The sequence below is a fragment of the Haplochromis burtoni genome, unplaced genomic scaffold, assembly GCF_018398535.1.
Source record: "Haplochromis burtoni strain Fernald_Lab_line unplaced genomic scaffold, NCSU_Asbu1 Contig_172, whole genome shotgun sequence".
Classification (NCBI taxonomy): Eukaryota; Metazoa; Chordata; class Actinopteri; order Cichliformes; family Cichlidae; genus Haplochromis; species Haplochromis burtoni.
This window is the reverse complement of record NW_024582533.1, coordinates 586-18,980: the sequence shown is the minus strand read 5'-3', so window position 1 is coordinate 18,980 and position 18,395 is coordinate 586. Positions and strand designations below refer to the sequence as shown.

Here is an 18,395-nt window from a genome sequence, read left to right as displayed (position 1 = left end):
CACATAAAATCTAATAAATAAATTATAAAATACAAAAAAAATTTTACATTTCAACTTTTAACCTTTTAAATTTTCTGCTTTTTCCTTTTAAACAAATTTTCAAGTGAAACAACACAAAACACTGCAAACCACAGCACAATAAAACATAAATTAAAATATGAAAACAAAAAGATGCACATTCTCTGTCATATAGGCCTGGGATGATTTTTTGGGAGAGTGTTTTCCTGCTTGGAATTGCATACATAGGATTCACTGCATGAATAAACTTTCTGAATCCTTTATCATCCGCAACTGAAAATAGTTGTGGATGATTACTATACCTTTCTAACGTGACGATGTTGTCTCTTGTTGTTGTCCCTGGCTCGCTATCTCTCTATTTCCCTCCTGCTCTGTTCCTGCTACTGTATTATATGCTACTATGCTTCTATATTATTATTATTTTTCTATGATTTATTTTATGATTTGCAAAAGGTTCTCCCTGATTGTACTTTTTCATTATTTTTGACTCCTCGAGGACACCGTAGTAATGTGATCGGAACTTCCATAGAAAAAACAAATTCGCTGTTTTGAAAAGGTAAGCTGTGGTTTGTGCTGCATTTTTCTGCATTTTTTGTTGTTATTGTTGTTGTTTCCGATGCTTGTTAATGTGCTGGTGGTTCCCTCACTGTTTCACAAACGCTATTATGCAGATTCGAAAGCAGTATGATTTTAATTTATCTATCGTTATGATGCACGATAATATTATCGGAAGGTCTTTATAGTACCAAAAAGAGGAGGAATAAAAAACTGCTTAAAGAGTGAATTGGATCACATACGATTTGATGAGTTGCAGTGCATTTGTAAAGTTAGTGTTTAAGTTTAAGTTAGTGTTGTCAAAGTTCAAAGTGCGCTGCGTTACATAATCAGAGACGTTGCAAAACTACACCCAAGTGTGATGAAGTTTACTTGCTGATTCGTGCATGTATAGCAGATACTTATAAATATAACTATTGAAATATGCTGGTTGAGCCAATCATGCAGTAGAATTTAATTGCATGGGAAATATCTGAAGTGCTTTGTGTGTGTGTGTGTGTGTGTGTGTGTGTGTGTGTTGTGTGTGTGTGTGTGTGTGTGTGTGTGTGTGTGCACAGTGCTGCCAGTATGGAGGGAGATCCTCTCTCAGCCCTGTGTACTCCTGCTTTTGTGGTGGACGTGGACAAAGCGAAGAGAAATGCCCAGAGGATGATCGAGCGCTGCCAGAAACTGGGAGTCCAGCTTCGTCCACACATGAAGACCCACAAAACCCTGTATGGATTCATACGCTCATGCATAGACACGCACACAGCACATGCTTACAGACTTGGATTACAGATACAGGATTCTGATGAGGTCTCTGTGTGTGTCTAGTGAGTGTGCTGACATTATGACGGGTGGATCACAGAGGTGCATAGTGGTTTCCACACTGGCAGAGGCCTGTTTCTATGCTGACCATGGATATGACGACATCCTCTATGCCTACTCTATTCCCTTTGATAAGGTTCTCTCAGCTCACACTTTAAATGTGTCCTTGTTTTATATTCTGTGAAATCATAAAAGCTGTAAAACATTAGAAATGGAAAAAATTTATTATTAATAACTGAGCCTGCTGAAAATGTTTCAACTATGAATCATATTTAGTAATATTATCACTAGAAACAATTCATATATGTAAATATATGATACATGTATATCGCCATAGCACTTGCATGTAAAATAGCTCCAGTTCTATGCCATTACTTTGACATCATTTCTCATCACTTTTATATTTGTTTGTTTTTAATGTCCCAGCTGTGCTCTCTGTGCCATTTTTAATGTATGTCTCTGTGTGTCTTTAGGTAGAGCGTTGTGCAGCCCTGTCAGAGAGACTGGATCTCTTCCAGATTTTATTGGACCATCCTGATGCTTTGGAGCAGCTCCGAAAAAGACCCCTGAAAGATGGCCGGCAGTGGCACGTCTGGCTCAAACTCGACTGTGGCAATGGGAGAGGTAAACGTGCAGGGAAACCACGATAGATTTAATCATAAGTGCTTGAGCTACACTTCACTTCTCTGTTAACACGAGGATTGATCACGTGTCGGCTCTTTGTCATAGCTGGCGTCCTGCACTCGGAGCCAGGAGCGCTCAAACTGGCTGAAGCCATCGCTAAGACGGAGGGCGTGGAACTTACAGGAGTGTACGCCCACTGTGGGAATACCTATTACTGCACAGGAGTTGAGCAAATACAGGCTGTTGCCCAGGAAACCACCAAACTGACTCTGCAGTTCATGGAAAAGTAAACTGAAAGCTTAAAAAAATACACTGACTCATTAAAGCTGCTCTAATCAATAATTTTATCTCACTGGCTATTTAAGAACGCACACGACATAACAGCTGTTGCTCATACTCTTGAAAATTAGTTTTTATGAGCCGTTTTAACATCTTTGTTTTGGTTTCACAGCCCACAGGTTTCTTGTATTGAGTCACGCAGCTTTGTTTCCAGAAGCAACAAAAAAATCATACATTATATCTAAAAATTATGTATCCCATGTTTTGCACCAGACTGTAAACATGTTTCTGCTCTAAATTTGAGCATTTTCTCATGGGTGTGATTGACTCTCTTTTGGAGCCATCTGGGAGAATAATTCTGCATTAACTTTCAACTGGTTTTTTGTTTGTGTGTTTTGGGATTTTTTTTGTGTCAGACTGAGGGCTGGTGGCATCACCTGTAAGTCCAGCATTGGCTCCACCCCTTCCTGTAGCCATCCAGTCAAAGACATGGCGCAGCTGAGCGAGGTCCACCCAGGAAACTACGTCTTCTATGGTGTGTACACATAGACCCACTGTTTCCTAGTTTAAAGGTGACGTGTAAAATCCACTTTTTCGTTATTTGTTGTGTATATTCAATATCCCCAGCGTGACTCAGTAAACATGACAAAGACCACGCCCTTTGACTTCACATCAGATGGGAAGCCTAGAATCAAAAGAGCCCTTTGCCCTATAAAAACAGTCCCCGACAGTACTGTCCTCTAAAGGTCATGACACATAGCTGCCTCTTAGTTTTGTCTACTTGCCCGACATGTTTCTAGTTGACTTCGGGACCCGACAATGTTTAAAGCTACAGGCGCTGAAACGGCCTGTTTGGAGCAGAGGTTTATTAAACAGTCTATAGGTATGGCAGGATAAATGACCTTATTGGTATTTTGAGCTGAGGAATAGTCGGGAGACATGTCACACTTAAAATATATTTTTCAAAAGGGCATTTAAATTACAATTTCTTTTAAATGCATGTTTGTGGCATGCAGATGTGCAGCAGTCTATGATTGGCTCATGCTGTATGGAGGACGTGGCTGTAAGGGTTCTCACAAGAGTCATCGGTCACTGTCCACACAGGAACCAGCTCCTGATTGACTGTGGATGGGCTGGAATCAGGTGGGTTCAACTTCATTCAATGGGAGCTAATACCTATCCCCTAAGTTCTGTTTTTTGTTTTACTCATCACTGCTATCATCAGTGTAAGCTCAGTTTTGGAACAACCATGTAACTTAACCTTTCACCTACTCTTGCTTGTGTCTCTCAGTTTGGACGGAGCTGGAAAACTTCCCACCGGATACGCTGTGATCGAGGGGCATCCAAACCTCAAGTGATGCTTTAAAAAAAAAATCTCAGTCTATTTTAGTATCGTTTTTCTCTTTTACTCTCAGTACCAATGTTAAATGTGACTGCCGTGTCCCTCCAGGTTGTTGTCTATGACCCAGGAGCATGGACGAGTGGAGCCCATCTCAGGACAACTGGACTACAGCAAATACCCCCTGGGCTCTCTGCTCACACTGATTCCCTACCATGTTAGTACTGAATGATTTATAGTACATCTTATCGACACATCAGTTTTATTGTACATTTTCCTGTTGTCAGACAATGTCTTTTTTTCTGCAGTCATGTGCAACAGCAGTGATGCATCCTGTGTACCATGTACACTCCAAGGGTCGTCTGGTAGGGAAGTGGACGCCCACTCGCGGGTGGTGAAGAGCTGGACGATGTCTCCCCCTTCTTGTCTCTTTGGGACAAGTGAGATATATAGAGACTCATTCCAAATTATTTACACGTTAGAAACACATACAGCGATTCCTTCTTTGTTAGTGAGATGTGCCATCTTGATGGTAAAACATATAATTAATGAAAATATTCTCACTGTGGGCTTCAGAAGTTTCATACTGTAACAGAAACCATGTTGCACTAATGTTATGTCTTTAAAATTAATTTTTGTGTTCTGCACCTGTTTTTCACTGCCTGCAAGGAGACCTAGCTAGTGATGACTTAATAGAAAGTCATATCACTTGTGCTATCAGCTGTCAATACCAATGCTAATAAATGTTTATGAATGACCCTTTATATACAACTGCAAACTTTTGTGATTTATTTTTTCTATCAAAATAAAGATTTTCTTGGTCCCCTTTAATCTTCTATTTTTCTGTAATCTATGAATAAATAAGTGCCAGCGTTTGAACGGACACGCAAAAAATATCTTGGTGATAAATGTTTTTTTTAAATATTACAGAAAATACATCATTCGCATTAATAGTAACCTACATTACTTATTGAAAATATAATAATTAATCAGTCGGTAAAAACCCTTCCCCTGTAGGGTTTTAGCCGCACAGACTGAGCTGATGTTCGAAGTGCATTTTGGGAAATGTGGTTTTAGCTGGAAGCAGCGTTCCAGTTGGCCACTCAATGACCTTTCACTTGTCACGTGGTTTAAAAACTTCAGCGGGATGGCGCGGAAACTTGTCCCAGCAGCACACTGCCTTGCTGTCACTGTGTGAAAGTCGTGTTTACATTTTCATGTGGCGGTACTGACGCTGTACAGTAAGTTGTGTCGCTTTAGACGCGTTTCTGTTTTTATTTCCCACTTTTATTTGGACTTTCGGCGTGTGGCCGCTGGTTGAAGCAGGGCTGCTTCTCGCTGTTTGAGAAGAATGGCCGCCCTTCACTGTTCGTGAATAGAAACGCACTGACTGAAAACCTGCGTTAGCATCTACACCTCTGAAAAGCAAATTATATGTTGTAGTGTTACGAGCAACTAACTAAAGTCGTGCTGGTTGTCGTTGTTATCTTTAGTCATGAGTGTGCTGGAGGTGAAGTTCATCGGGGATGGCGATGTCCTGGAGCACATCGTGGACAAGCAGGAGGGTATGGATGCTCTGCTACTGTAGAAATGTTAGTTTACGAGCACTTCTGTGTCTCTCTGACTCTGCTTTCTGTACTGTGCGTACCTCCATAAGGTGCGCAGAGTATCGCCGGGTCCGTTCAGAAGATGGTAAAGTTTAAGAGCCCGGCTGGACGACGGGGATGCAGAGAGGATGCGGAACATGATGGAGATGAAAATGGAGTCCACGATGAGCAGGGTTATGTCCAAGCTTTAGGAACAGATAACGCAGAAGGTGAGTGCTGAGCAGGGGTAATGACTTTCTTCACCGGGAGGTTTGTTTTCTTTGCAGACAGACCGTGATCAGCTGACTCAGCTTTTTACTGCTTTTTACTTTGTAGATTTACCAAAATACGTATGGGAAAAATGCAGACAGACGTTGGCCGATTTTCTACATCTACACAGTCAGGCAAAGTACAAATGTGGAATTTAGCAAGTGCTGGTTCACCAGCTGAAATTCAACTTAGTGACAGAGACATATAGTTAGCTCAAATCCCTACAAAAGCCTTGTAAAAAATATTCCTGTCACAGAGGTACTTATGATTATGGCAGGAGACTTTCTGTACACCTCAGTTTCACTCCATTGCACACATTAAGTGTGTTTGTAAGATGGACTATATCGCTGATATCGACATATTATATGCTTATCAATACTGCCATATAGGCATATAATTTTTGGTGGGAAATTTGAACATTCATAATGCTGTGAAATTTTAGCTTCGTATAAATGCATGAAAAATATCTGAGGCCTTTTCTTTCTTTCTTGTTTAAATTCATTTTAAAATGACCAGTTTTCTCTTGGATTTACAGAAGATGAAGATGGCTTGTCAAGAGTGGCTGGATCCTCCATCTTTACCTTTCAGAAAGTCAAACGCAGCCACAGCATGGCCCAAACCGGTGAGAGCCTCCATTGTCTTCTCACATAGATCAGAAAACATTTGCATATTATACATCTCCTTCCAGTTCTTTCTTTAGACACCGTATATGCTCATTTTGTGTTGCACACTTTTCATAAACAGCAAGTGAGCTGGCTCGGACTCCTGGAAAAAGCGTGAGCTTCAGCGCGACCCCAAACTTTGAACCCTCAACCCCCAGTCGAACGGGGCGGAGTGAGTATAATAAATGTTCATCATCTTTTCCGTATACTCATCTTTTTGCTCATTTTCTCACAGTTAAGTATTTTCTTTTCTTCTATTTCAGACCTTAGAGGTGAAAGCAGAACACCACAGAAGGTGAGACCATAGAAACCTTTAAACTTAAAGTCCAAAGCCAGCAACCTCTGGTGCCAACTTAAGAATTTTATTTTATTTTTATTTAACGGCAGAGCAAAAAGGTCCAGTTTGTCTCTACAACACCACACAGGCTCAGGAAGAGAATAGCAAGTGAGTCTGACTGGGAGTAATTCAATTCATTCTAAGTGAAATTTCACCTTTCCTCTAATCTAAATGGTTTGTTTGTTTGTCTTTTTTAGCTCCAAGCTTGCGGTCAGACAGCGACAGCGAGCTTTCACCCTCTGACTCGGGTGAGGAGGAGGATGAAGATGGGCTGGAGGAAGAGCAGAAAGGAAAGAAAGAGGATAAAGAGAACGTGACCACCCCGAGAACACCCAGTAAAGGTTTATCAGCAGCTCTCTACAAGACTCCTGCCAAGAAGAGCAAGAGCACGCCTGAACCTCAGAACCAGCCCAGTATGGTTGAGGAGTACTTCGAAGCTCACGGCAGCTCGAAAGTGTTGACGTCGGACCGAACTCTGGAGCGTTTGAACACCCCTAAACTTGACAGGGTTCGTTTTTAACTGCATTTTGAAACATTGTAAATGAGCTGCTTTCCTAATAGATTTAGTGTGAATTTATCTTTATTTTTGTTTTTGTAGGAAACGTTGGTCCGACTTCTGGAGGGAAAACAATCCTGCTACTCAAAAGAGATCCAGCAGCTGCACGACAAACACAGAATCCACTTTAGCAAATGGATGTTACAGTTACAGTAAGTGAGGTTGCAACGTAGTTTTGTGCATTTTCTGGTGTTTTAAGAGCAGTACAAAGTGTCTGTGCCGGTCTGTGTGTAGGCTGGGATTCAGCGTGCTGGTCTATGGTCTGGGAAGCAAAAAAGCTCTGCTGGAAGACTTCAGGGAGTCTCATCTGTCGCAAGAAATTCACCTTGTGGTTAATGGATTTTTCCCTTCCATTACTCTTAAATCAGTCAGTATACACACACACATGAAAATATTTTGCATAAATTGCATAATAAAATAAATATCCCTGATCATGAAAATGAAATTCTCACAGATATTAAACGCGCTGACGTGTGAGGTTCTGGATCACCAGGGAACTTTCCGAACCCCCTCGGACCAGATCCAGTTTATCTCCCAGACCTTAAAAGACAGTAAGCCCATCAAACTCCTGTGCATCCCAAGCATGTGTGGTTGTACCGCATGTTTTACACCGATGTCCTCACAGGCCCAGATCTGCACGTGTACCTGCTCATCCATAATATAGACGGACCCACGCTGCGAGGAGAGAAGACCCAGAGTGCACTGGGGCAGCTGGCATCCCTGCCAAACTTGCACATGGTGGCTTCTTTAGACCACATCAATGCTCCACTGGGTGGGTGTTCATAATAGTCTGCACTGAGGTGGTAATTCTGTTGAAATCTATCCTGAATACATCCTGCTTGTTTTCAGTGTGGGACCAGTTGAAGCAGAGCCAGTTTAACTGGCTGTGGTGGGAATGTGTGACGTTCCAGCAGTACTCAGAGGAGACATCGTATGAAAACTCTCTCCTGGTGCAGCAGACTGGCGCTCTGGCTCTGTCCTCCCTCACACATGTGCTTCGCAGCTTAACGCCCAATGCAAGGTAACTCCAAAGACCTACTGGGTAGTTGTTTTTAATCTTCTGTCTAAATGAACAAGGAGAGAGCCATGGGAGGATCTTAATGAGGTGCTAATGAGTTATTGAAATACTAGGATCTAAATATGACATATCAGATGAGAAATGTTAGCTCGCATATTAGCTTCTTTGTGATTCCTCCCAGTCCACTCCACAAAATCATCCAATAGTGTTTTGCACTCCTGCCCATCACTAATACAGTGGTGTAAAAAGTGTTTGCCCTCTTCCTAATTTCCTATTTATATGTTTGTCCCACTTAAAGTTTTCAGATCATAAAACAAATTTAAATATTAGACAAAGATAAAACGGGTAAATACAAAATGCACTTTAAAAATCAAGGTTTTCTTTATTAAGGGGAAAAATCCAAACCCACTTAAATAGGACCTTCCTGACAATGTGGAGCAGACTAGAAGATCCTCAAAAGCCAGTCATCACGCCACAATCCAAGGAAATTCAGGAACAAATGAGAAATGAAATAATTCAGATCTCTCAGTCTGGAAGAGGTGGGACCTGTGGGACTCCAGCGAACCACAGTGAGAGCTGTTATCCACAAATGGCAAAAAAACATGGAACAGTGGTGAACCCTCCGAGGAGTAGCCGGCCTACCAAAATTACCCCAAGAGCACCGCATCCAAGAGGTCACAAAAGATCCCAGAACGACATCCAAAGAACTGCAGGCCTCACTTGCCTCAGTTCAGGTCAGTGTTCATGACTCCACCATAAGGAAGAGACTGGGCAAAAATGGGCTGCATGGCAGAGCTCCAAGACGAAAACCTCTGCTGAATAAAAGGAACGTAAAGGCTTGTTTCAGTTTTCCCAGATGATCCCCAAGACTTTTGGAAAAATACTCTGTGGACTGAAAAGACAAAAGTTTAACTTTTTTGGAAAGTGTGTGTTCCATTACATCTGGTGTAACAGTAACCCAACATATCAGAAAAGGAAAATCATAGCAACAGTAAAATATTGTGGTGGAAGTGTGATCCTCTGGGGCTGTTTTGCTGCCTCAGGACCTGAAAGACTTGCTGTGGTAAATGGAACCAAAACATACTGAAGGAGAATGTCCGGCCATCTTTTCATGACCTCAAGCTGAAGAGCACTTGGGATCTGCAGCAGGATAATGATCCAAAACACACCAGCAAGTCCACATCTGAATGGTTTCAGAAAAACGAAATGAAGACTGACCTGAATCCGATACAGATGCTGTGAAATTACCTGGCTACGTCAGCAGTCACAGGCTGGGATGAGATGAATGTGTTTCCTGACATTTCCTGTAGCTTGTCTCTGAGTAGCAGTGGCTGAAACATATTAAAGGCACTTGAGAAATTAAAGAAAGGTTATCTTCACCACGCAGCTGTTATTATCTAGTTGGGAGTAAATATAGATGATTGCAATCATTCATCCACTCCCAGATTTGGTCTGTGTGCAAACTGCAGAAGGTCAACAGGTGTTTTCACCTGTGGTCTTAGATGGGCCCAGACCACTTTCAAAAAACTGCATGTACAGACTCAACAGTCAAATCTTATTGTGAGAAGTGCTTCAAAACTTGTAGCTTTTCAAAGAGTTTATGAAGCTTTTATTTCAAGAGTGACAACACAGCAAGTGTTTTTCTACCAGGACACTGAAGCCAAGAAAAATAGTAAGTGTATATACTCATAGGGAATATGGTTGTTTGTTGTTGAGAATGATATTGTTTCTTTTGGACAACCATGGTCTTTGCTGTGACTTTATTCACTCATTTCTGATTTCTGTTCTAAATTCTGTTTGAGTCTGACCTCTCTCATTATGTACAGAGCTGTTGGGGGGGGAAAAACTCAACTGCTTGTTTTTCTTTTTGCAGAGGAATCTTTAAACTGCTGGTCAAGTTCCAGCTGGAAAACAAAGATAATCCTTCATATGCAGGTGCGGATTCACATTCGGCTTTTATGTCTGTTTTCTAGTGCAGTTTGTAATCACAGTTTGTCCTCTGTGCAGGATTGTCATTCCAGGATTTCTACCAGCGATGTCGAGAGGCATTCTTGGTGAACTCTGACCTCACGCTGAGGACTCAGCTGACAGAGTTCAGAGACCACAAACTGATACGGACACGCAAGGTGGACTTCCACTTTAGAATTCCCCAACTCTCATTCATTAAGTGTCTGCAGTACCTGGTGCTTATCATATTTATTTGCTTTGCTTCAGGGAGCAGATGGAGTAGAGTACCTGATTGTTGCTGTGGATGCAAGCACACTGATGGATTTCCTGGAGAACGAAGAGGGTGACTGAGTGGACGAGACTTCAGACTTATGAATCATCTCTTCCCGCAGGTGTGCAGCAGCACAGTTACATTGGAATAAGATGTGAGCCCCAGGGTTCTGAACAGTTTAAATTACAGATTAAATGTATTTTTTGCACCTCTGACATTCACGTGTACAGCCAACATCTATGTAAATAAAAACATTTAAAGTTAATGCATTGCTGTTTATTTTCTTTACAGAAATAGATTTACATTTAGCAAAACATACAATCTTTTGTTCTTACAAAGCAATAAGGCATGCAGCTATAAAAAGACAGCAGGGGAACTGATGAGTCCACACGTGAAAGCTGGAACTGAAGTAGTCACATGCCATGCATATTGCAGGCAGATGTTAATGGGACAAAGTGGGCACCTTTTATGAACCTGAGCTTAGTGTTAAATGTGGAAGGATGGGGTTAGCCCTGAGCGCATGCTGTGAAACATATCAATGTTGGATTTCAGCTGTTTTCTGTGTTTGCCGTGTCTTTGTAAGCCTTTCTGAGTCCAGTGTGTACATCTGAAGTCTGTTCTGTGTGGCGGTGTGTACAACATGAAGCTCCTCTTCATCCAAATCTTTCAGCAGCAGCAAAACGGCATCAAGAGCGTGCGACTGAAAACACAAGTTTTATTGTTAGCTGGCAGATTACAAACCAAACATTCCAGGTTTGAATGAATTTCACAATATAAATAGATCTATTGGCTCTATTATGCTTTTCTACATCATCTGTCCTATATACACACCTGCAGTGCTGGATACTAATATTAGGCAAGGTCAGTTTCAAGTAATCATCTGCATAGGGCATGCAGTCCTATAACCTTAAAGCTCAGCCTTCATACTACTCTAAGTGATATTATTCCACTAACAGGATGGAGTGCCAAGTTATCATCTAATGCTACCAAGCTTGGTTAGCAAACTGGATCCATAAACCGTATGAGTGCACCACAAAGAAACACATAACTGCTAATTAGTGCTATGCAACTATGCACCAGGTCATTATTTCTTAGATAATACCATTAACCTCCTCGGACCTGGCGTCCACATATGTGGACATCACATTTTGGGTTATTTAGACCAAAATACTCAATTTTGCTCTACAAGGGCCTGATATCCACTTACGAGGACATTATACTGCTACTGTTCTATCGAAATTTTAAACGTATATTTTTAAATATCCAATAAATAAATAAACAAAAATTAGGTAAAAAATAAATAAATAAAAAAAAAATCTGGTAATTTTTTGTTTTTATATTCATCGTGTCCCAATATGCCCAAATATCAAAGAGAAGTTAAAAATGCATGCCGTGGAAGAGTTCGGGTCTTAGGAGGGTAATGTGCTCCAAAGGCCAAAAAAAAAAAAAAAAAAAGGCACAGTAGTACTGTTATGGCAGTATTGACTAATCTAGTACCCAACAGTAACTCACCCATTTGCATTTGGCCTTAATTTGCTAGTTTGGGACACTAAACTGTACATTTCTATTGTATTGGTCAGTTGTTGCCATAATCGAATAAACTGTCTGAAAAAATGATATGGTCTGCTGTGAAGATATAGCTAGCATAGTAAATTGCACAATTTCCTTAGTCTGTTACTGAATGCTCATTTTTTGTTATGTGTTTTTGTGAGATACACATGTACAGCTTATAAATGCTGCTGCTAGCATCAGCTGATAATGCCAACCAAACGGTGGAAAAATCTAGATCGCCATAGAGCTAAAGTGGAGGCTCCAAAATACAGAGTCCCGAAAACAACTGAGGCGGTTACACACATCTTTTATATACTTTCTATGCTTGAACGTTTGATCATGAGGGGTGGCCAATCAAAAGAAAGCTGGCAAGGCAGCTCGTTTCAGGCATTCTGTGAACTGAAAGGCGGCACCAAGCTACAGCCCAAGACAGAAGAGCGTTTGTTTGAACTGTGAGTCATACAAAGCTACTTTAGTAGAGTCCAGGCCCACAAAAATTTTAAGGGACACAGTGATGAGAGGAGCTACCTTTTTGATTGTTTTGCTTTCTCTGGTTGATGGAGAGGAAAGGGAAGAGAACTTGTCTCTGGAAAGTGGCTTCATTCCCAGCTCTTCTCTGATTTTGCTAGAAACAAAAGTTAACAGAAATATTTTCTTCTGTTAATTTTACTTCACAGTTTCCGCATTTTCTGCAAACTATAAGTTGTTTCAGGCCACAAGACCTACTTTGTCTCCTCCATGTTGTAGTTTAGAGGGTCGTTCTCTGTCTCTGCATCCTGAAGTCCGTTGGTTGTATGCTGGTTCTGGATACTACCTGGGGGTGTTGTGACCTCTTCACCTTCCATGAGAGCCAGTGAAATTTCATCATCTGTCACTACTGTACACAGGAAACATTGAAGAATAGCTACAGTAAGAGTCAACTTCCTAGATCTGACACTGATTTTCAACCTCAACTTTTTCATGAGGAAGATGAGTGGCTGCTAATAAAGTGCTTAAACAGTCGAGGTAAGCAGACGGTAGTGTGGCCCCAAAACATCACAGTCACCTTGGTTATCGAGTTTCTGGAGACGAGGGAGGCAGCGAAGCACTGTGAGGCGATACTGGGTGGCATCGGTTCCACAGCAGGGGTTCTCAGCTAGCCAGAGGACTCTGAGACGAGTTAACGGTCTCAGGTGAGAGAGCTCAGAGAGCGAGGGGATCATGTTCCTTCTCAGGTAGAGTTCACTCAGAGATAGACAGCCAGCCAGAGGAGAGAGAGACAAGATGCTGTTGACACTGCAGACAGATGAAAGAGAATCATAGCCTGGTGTTACTGGGTCGTCCCAAATGAGTCTGTGCATTTGTGACTGTGAAATGATTTTATGTGTGTGGCAAAGGGACCTACCTCAGTGTCAGCACTTCAATGTTTGGCATCTGAGCGAAGATAGAAATCTGAGAAGACACATGAATCCATGCAACTTTCATTAAGTATGAACACTAAATTAATTGTCAGAGTAAACATGACTTCCAAGTTTGCTACTCACATCAGTCAAGTTGCATCCCCTGCAAAAATAAGATGTAACCTAACGTTACCACAGATAGGAGACACAACACAAATGGTACCTGTTCACGTCAATGATCACTATGTAATTAAAAGGGCAACAAAATTACTGGTATGCCAAAATGGATGCACTTACCAGCAGTTCAGTTTTTTCACGCTCTCCAAGTCGGAGGCCTTCGCCTTAGCAAGAACCAGTTTCCGTGTTAGCTTCATAGCAAAACATTTAACTTCCTTTTAAATTAATAATATTTTTAATGGGCTAAATATTCACAAACAACAAAAGCCACATCGTGACAAGCTAATTGACCAAACACTTCACTCGCAGCCGCAGGGATGTTGTCGTACGTCACATTAATACGCATGCGCATATCAGCTTAAGCGTCCATAGTAACGGGTTAATATCTTTTATTTATAGTTTTCCGTAGATTACGCTGTTTTATCAAAAATTCTAATTTAGCTATAATACCAGAGCTAAAAATATATATTTATATATATTATCGTAAGCGAACTTTTACGTTTTTGTACAATGTCTGCGTTTTACGAAAACTCAAAGTCCCAGAATGCAGCGTGAACGGACTGAGTAAATCGCGCCTGCGCGTTAAGCAATCCCTCTTTGGACCTACGTCTCCCACTGAAACGATGGTGAGCAGAGCTTGTTCCGACCCTAATCCTTGTCAATCTTACAGTTTCACTGCTATAAATGATATAATCGCTTATTAGGAGGTTTCGTGTTGACCTTTTTTGCCATACCTAGCCTTCATTTATGTCCGTTTTGGGATTGGATCAGCAGTAAAAACGATGTTTTCATTCTCCATTGAGACAGAAATGGCGGCCACCATTGCTAAACTGTGTGAGCTCCAAGTACCGGGCAGGCTAGTGACACTACCTCCTTAAGTCCAGGTCTTTTGAGCGTCCACAATTAAATAAGTCTGAACTGAAATGTGTAATGCCCAAAAAGTGGTCGTTTGATACAGTTAAACGAGAACTGCTCAGTTGACTTTAGTTAGCATTTTGGCTAACCTGCTGAAAGGAAGCTTATGTTGGCTGGCTAATGGTCACAGCAGCTTCTTCACCCTTGTTGCTCAGATTTTGCAGGATTATAGTCAGAAGTAGTTTTTTTTTTTTTCGCTTTCTGGGGCCACCCTGGGCGCTTCTCCCGACACTTCTTCCTGTAGTAGTAACGTCAGAATGCTGAAGCCATTTGCTTGTAGTTTTAAACCAAAAAATCCCATGGTTACTGTATTTTCTCACTGTGTGTTCATGTTATCCACAGGCCAAGCGCACCAAGAAGGTGGGGATCGTTGGTAAATATGGCACGCGTTATGGCGCGTCGCTGAGGAAGATGGTGAAGAAAATTGAAATCTCCCAGCATGCTAAGTACACCTGCTCTTTCTGCGGAAAGGTAAGGACAACAGTGGAGACCACCCACATAATGTACAGTAGCAAAGACCTGGTCAGTGTTAGAAATGCTTTCTGCAGACTACACTGCTTACATTACATAATTGTAGTGCTCAAGGATGTGTCCAGATAAGTTGACAGTTTCCACTTTTGTGTTCTCACTATGCAAATTTGTATTTACAGACCAAGATGAAGAGGAGGGCTGTTGGAATCTGGCACTGTGGGTCCTGTAGAAAGACAGTGGCTGGAGGTGCCTGGACTTACAAGTAGGTTACTTTCCCTCTTTGGTCTAATTCTGTCATTCGACTGCTGCAGACGCTGAAGTTATGATTAGAAAAAAGGGTTCAAAAATTCCCTCAGCTGTTTTGTCTTTTTTTTTTTTCTTTCTTCTCATCATTAAGTTTTTCTAACTTGGGTGACAGTGTGCCCACGGCGAAAGCAGGATTCTTTGTTTGTTTTCTGCTCACCCTCCACCTGCATTGATTGTGCCCCTCCACACTCAGAACACCTGTGTGATGTGTTAAAGCCTTTAATGGTCATCAGGTGTAAATAATTGTGTCCATCTAAAATAAATAAGCCAGAGTTGACTCAGTGAACATTCATATCACTCACTACATTACTTTGAAAAAAGTATCCAGTCATCGTAGAGACCTAATTAAACTTTGAAATTCAATCTACTCAGCCTGAGTGATCATTTAAAGGGTATGTGTCCAGCTTTGTGCTGCGCACACACTTTCTTACATGCAGTTTGCATTTATATGGTGCATGACAAATGTGATGTAGCTATATAACCAGCTCCCTCTCCAGTGAGCTTCTGATACTCCAGCTCTACGTATCTTGGCCTGCCGCTGGTGATGGTAGGCGTTTTGCTCGACTGTGGCACATGAACCAGTTCTCCACATAGTTTCCTTAGATTCCAGATAGCAGGAGGAAGACTTGTTAACAACTTGAGTCCAAGAATTTCGTGCTTGAGTGCATCAGGCTGTTGGCCAAGGTCTTCTCTAGAGAAGGAGCTTACTAATATCAAGAACTGGCACAGTAGTAACCTGGACAGAAACCAGCAGGTAGGAAAGGCAGAGGCTGGATAGATAGCAGCAAGTTTAAAAAATAAAAATGAATTACAGCAGCACTGCATTCAGTCTAATAAGTAACAAAGCAATAACTTAAGTGGAAATGCTTGTTTCTCCGTTGATGCTAAAAGGCTTCAAAGAAAAGTGAATGTTCTTGTTCTTGGCGAGTTCACAAAAACCAAAGTGGTTCTCACTACAGAGCAACGTGTCCGTCCTTCAAAAACATTGAGAATGTTGTGTTTGTAGAAGCTAATAATTTTCTTTGCCCCCCCTCCCAACTTCTCTTGCAGCACAACATCTGCTGTCACAGTCAAGTCCGCTATCAGGAGGCTGAAGGAGTTGAAGGACCAGTAAACCAGCGACCATGATAGCTGGTGGATTTGGGACTTTGTTTTCTATCATTTAACCGAGCTGGACATGTCCTCAACATCCAAAAATAAAACAGTCTGGAGCGGAGTTTGTGTCTTTGTACGTTTGTTTACTGTGCAGCTGTAAAATAGAAAGTGCGAGGGTTGTAACCTGCAAGAAGACTCTTCAGTAGCCCTTCATTGAGGATACTTCGGTGGAGTTCAGGTTACCTCTAAACCCTCTGAAACAGCAGGTCTTTTTGGGTGGGGGGTAAAATGAGAAACCACAGGGGGTCTCTGAGATCTATGGGTAACATTTTGGTTTCAGTGAAGCATCACGTGGGAATATCTCTGCAAAGTTAAAGGAAACATGGATGTGAAATTATAACTAATCTATCTGTAACAGCTGCAAATACATGTGTACACCTTTGATTACTAGGCAGGATGTCAATTTATCCATCCTTGTACACTTGCTTTAGAATGATATCAGTTAACCTTGTATGTCTTGGTGCTGTGAGAGAAAACATGCAACCTGTGAACTCCACGCAGAAAGAGCCCAGCCAAACTGGTTTAAGCTTTATTGCAACAAGTCAACATTGCTGACTGCGCCATCGCTGTGGGACATGCATTAGGACCACTTTGGTGAGAAAAATGGAAAAAATAGTTTTAATGAATCAAATGGTTAGGTTGAAAATATACACAAATTTGTTGATAAGATGATGAACAGTAAATATAAACCAAAATAATCTAACCTTTTTGGGCTGGAAGGGGAAAAAACTAAAATAACACTGATCCAACCTGTTCCATGGAGCTCAGAAACATTTATTTAAATGAATTAAATAGTATTTACACTCACACGAAAACATTTGGTAACCCCTCTCAGCATCATAATAATTCACTGTTTTCACCAAAAAAGATGACAGTGGTATATCTTTTATTTTCTTGGAATATCTGAGTACTGCTGTTTTCCAGACAAAGATTTTTAGTGAAGCAGTATTTACTTGTATGAAATTTAATGTTAAAAACCTGCTGTGCAAAAAATTGGGTACACAACAAAATTAGTTGTTAAGTCTTGAACTTTAAATACAGATGTGTCCAATCATAAGAAAAGGTATTTAACCCTTGGATGCACAACCTACCAATACCTACACTCTTCCACGAGTGGGGTCAAAAATGACCCCAAATAAAATCAGTGCATTTTGCTATAAACTCTGTTGTTATTCTTCAAAATCTTTAAAACGAAGAGTTGTAATATTTTCATATTTGAGGTATTCCTCATAAAACATGTTTGTGACATGAGGCCCTTTGCATTTTTATTTATTTTTTCATTAATTTTAAGAAATTGCAGTTTTTGTATCACTTTTGTATGCTTGCTCTGCATATACTGCAGAAGCTGGGTCTTCCCTCTGAAAGGCACAAGTTGTTCATCCACTGTAACACAATCACTGAGGATGAATTTCTGCCTGCAGTTGACCAGGAACAGGCCCCATATGTAGCAGAAAGCTGCCATGTGGTTTGTTTTCAGTCGGTAGGCTCTGGTCCTCTTGTCATCAAAGTGCAAGAAACGGCGAATATCTTTAAATCTTTGAATTGACATAGTGGCCTTGTACAATGGGTTATGCAGAGGACTCCCAAAAAACACACCGACTGGTACATCCCAGTTCTTCTCACTTCCTGCAAGAATGGTCAATCAAATGAAGGCCAGGAGCTTATGTTTGATTACATTTTTCCACTCTTTTCCCCTGTCTGTGGCTACTCTTTGTGCCTCCATGTTTGTGTATGTCAGCACCTCTTCTATTAAATTATCAGACATGAACATCTTCCATGCATTTACTGGGGAGAAAGTACTGTGGGACATGGGGAGAAAGTACTGTGGGACATGTCGGCGATGGCCGACATGTCCCACAGCAAGCCCTGGCCGACTAATTCAGAATATTGTGGCTAGAGCAGTAAGAGGGGCTCATTCTGTTAGACTCAATATCCATTTCCTCCTCAGAAGACTCATCAGAGGACTCCTCTGTATCTGACTTTTAACAGGAAGAAACCTCTGGCAGAACCAGGCTCAGGGAGGCGCAGCCATCTGCTGTGACTGATTGTGGGGGTGAGGGGAGGTGGACAGAGACAAAATACACACTGTAGAAGAGAGCAAAAAAATAAAAAAAGAATAATAACCAATGCACAGTAGTGAGGTGGGATGTGGATGGGGCAGCTTCCGTAATG

At 41.3% G+C, this 18,395-nt stretch overlaps 4 protein-coding genes across 6 annotated transcripts; 3 read left to right on the top strand and 1 right to left on the bottom strand.

Moving 5' to 3' along the window:
- The first annotated feature begins 444 nt into the window (after nt 1–444).
- zgc:162816 (uncharacterized protein LOC571260 homolog) lies at nt 445–4,453 on the top strand. Its single transcript, XM_042225463.1, has 10 exons — nt 445–574; nt 1,131–1,286; nt 1,387–1,516; nt 1,854–2,004; nt 2,110–2,290; nt 2,700–2,818; nt 3,300–3,426; nt 3,575–3,637; nt 3,734–3,839; nt 3,931–4,453. The coding sequence occupies exons 2-10, from the start codon at nt 1,141–1,143 to the stop codon at nt 4,018–4,020; spliced, it is 1,113 nt and encodes a 370-aa protein (XP_042081397.1). The 5' UTR covers nt 445–574; nt 1,131–1,140; the 3' UTR covers nt 4,021–4,453.
- A 276-nt stretch (nt 4,454–4,729) lies between these two features.
- orc2 (origin recognition complex, subunit 2) lies at nt 4,730–10,534 on the top strand. 2 transcript variants are annotated; one of them, XM_005933700.3, is made up of 16 exons: nt 4,730–4,863; nt 5,116–5,187; nt 5,280–5,438; nt 6,014–6,100; nt 6,223–6,312; nt 6,404–6,435; nt 6,528–6,585; nt 6,675–6,985; nt 7,076–7,185; nt 7,268–7,400; nt 7,488–7,584; nt 7,659–7,805; nt 7,883–8,054; nt 9,925–9,986; nt 10,059–10,177; nt 10,266–10,534. In XM_005933700.3, exons 2-16 carry the CDS (start codon nt 5,118–5,120, stop codon nt 10,347–10,349), a joined length of 1,731 nt encoding a protein of 576 aa, XP_005933762.1. In that variant the 5' UTR covers nt 4,730–4,863; nt 5,116–5,117; the 3' UTR covers nt 10,350–10,534. The 2 variants fall into 2 exon arrangements, with proteins under 2 accessions (XP_005933762.1, XP_042081396.1); XM_042225462.1 differs by having other exon boundaries at nt 6,525–6,585.
- Nucleotides 10,531–13,735, bottom strand: cfap410 (cilia and flagella associated protein 410). 2 transcript variants are annotated; one of them, XM_005933698.2, is made up of 7 exons: nt 13,497–13,735; nt 13,344–13,362; nt 13,205–13,251; nt 12,866–13,095; nt 12,547–12,697; nt 12,349–12,445; nt 10,531–10,969 (listed from the first exon to the last, which is right to left on the bottom strand). In XM_005933698.2, exons 1-7 carry the CDS (start codon nt 13,571–13,573, stop codon nt 10,805–10,807), a joined length of 786 nt encoding a protein of 261 aa, XP_005933760.1. In that variant the 5' UTR covers nt 13,574–13,735; the 3' UTR covers nt 10,531–10,804. The 2 variants fall into 2 exon arrangements, with proteins under 2 accessions (XP_005933760.1, XP_042081398.1); XM_042225464.1 differs by having other exon boundaries at nt 13,344–13,382; nt 13,497–13,610.
- A 142-nt stretch (nt 13,736–13,877) lies between these two features.
- Nucleotides 13,878–16,284, top strand: rpl37a (ribosomal protein L37a). The gene is made up of 4 exons (XM_005933702.2): nt 13,878–14,002; nt 14,634–14,762; nt 14,942–15,024; nt 16,119–16,284. Exons 1-4 carry the CDS (start codon nt 14,000–14,002, stop codon nt 16,180–16,182), a joined length of 279 nt encoding a protein of 92 aa, XP_005933764.1. The 5' UTR covers nt 13,878–13,999; the 3' UTR covers nt 16,183–16,284.
- Nucleotides 16,285–18,395: the final 2,111 nt, after the last annotated feature.

Coding starts and splice junctions, on each gene's coding strand:
- zgc:162816 (XM_042225463.1), top strand. CDS start 1,141: ATGGAGGGAGATCCTCTCTCAGCCCTGTGTACTCCTGCTTTTGTGGTG. Junction 1,517..1,853: donor ACTCTATTCCCTTTGATAAG/GTTCTCTCAGCT, acceptor GTGTGTCTTTAG/GTAGAGCGTTGTGCAGCCCT. Junction 2,291..2,699: donor ACTCTGCAGTTCATGGAAAA/GTAAACTGAAAG, acceptor TTTTTGTGTCAG/ACTGAGGGCTGGTGGCATCA.
- orc2 (XM_042225462.1), top strand. CDS start 5,118: ATGAGTGTGCTGGAGGTGAAGTTCATCGGGGATGGCGATGTCCTGGAG. Junction 5,188..5,279: donor CATCGTGGACAAGCAGGAGG/GTATGGATGCTC, acceptor TACCTCCATAAG/GTGCGCAGAGTATCGCCGGG. Junction 7,806..7,882: donor CCACATCAATGCTCCACTGG/GTGGGTGTTCAT, acceptor GCTTGTTTTCAG/TGTGGGACCAGTTGAAGCAG.
- cfap410 (XM_005933698.2), bottom strand. CDS start 13,573: ATGAAGCTAACACGGAAACTGGTTCTTGCTAAGGCGAAGGCCTCCGAC. Junction 12,698..12,865: donor CCAGAAACTCGATAACCAAG/GTGACTGTGATG, acceptor TCCTGTGTACAG/TAGTGACAGATGATGAAATT. Junction 12,446..12,546: donor TACAACATGGAGGAGACAAA/GTAGGTCTTGTG, acceptor TTTTGTTTCTAG/CAAAATCAGAGAAGAGCTGG.
- rpl37a (XM_005933702.2), top strand. Junction 14,763..14,941: donor CCTGCTCTTTCTGCGGAAAG/GTAAGGACAACA, acceptor TTGTATTTACAG/ACCAAGATGAAGAGGAGGGC. Junction 15,025..16,118: donor GGAGGTGCCTGGACTTACAA/GTAGGTTACTTT, acceptor CTTCTCTTGCAG/CACAACATCTGCTGTCACAG.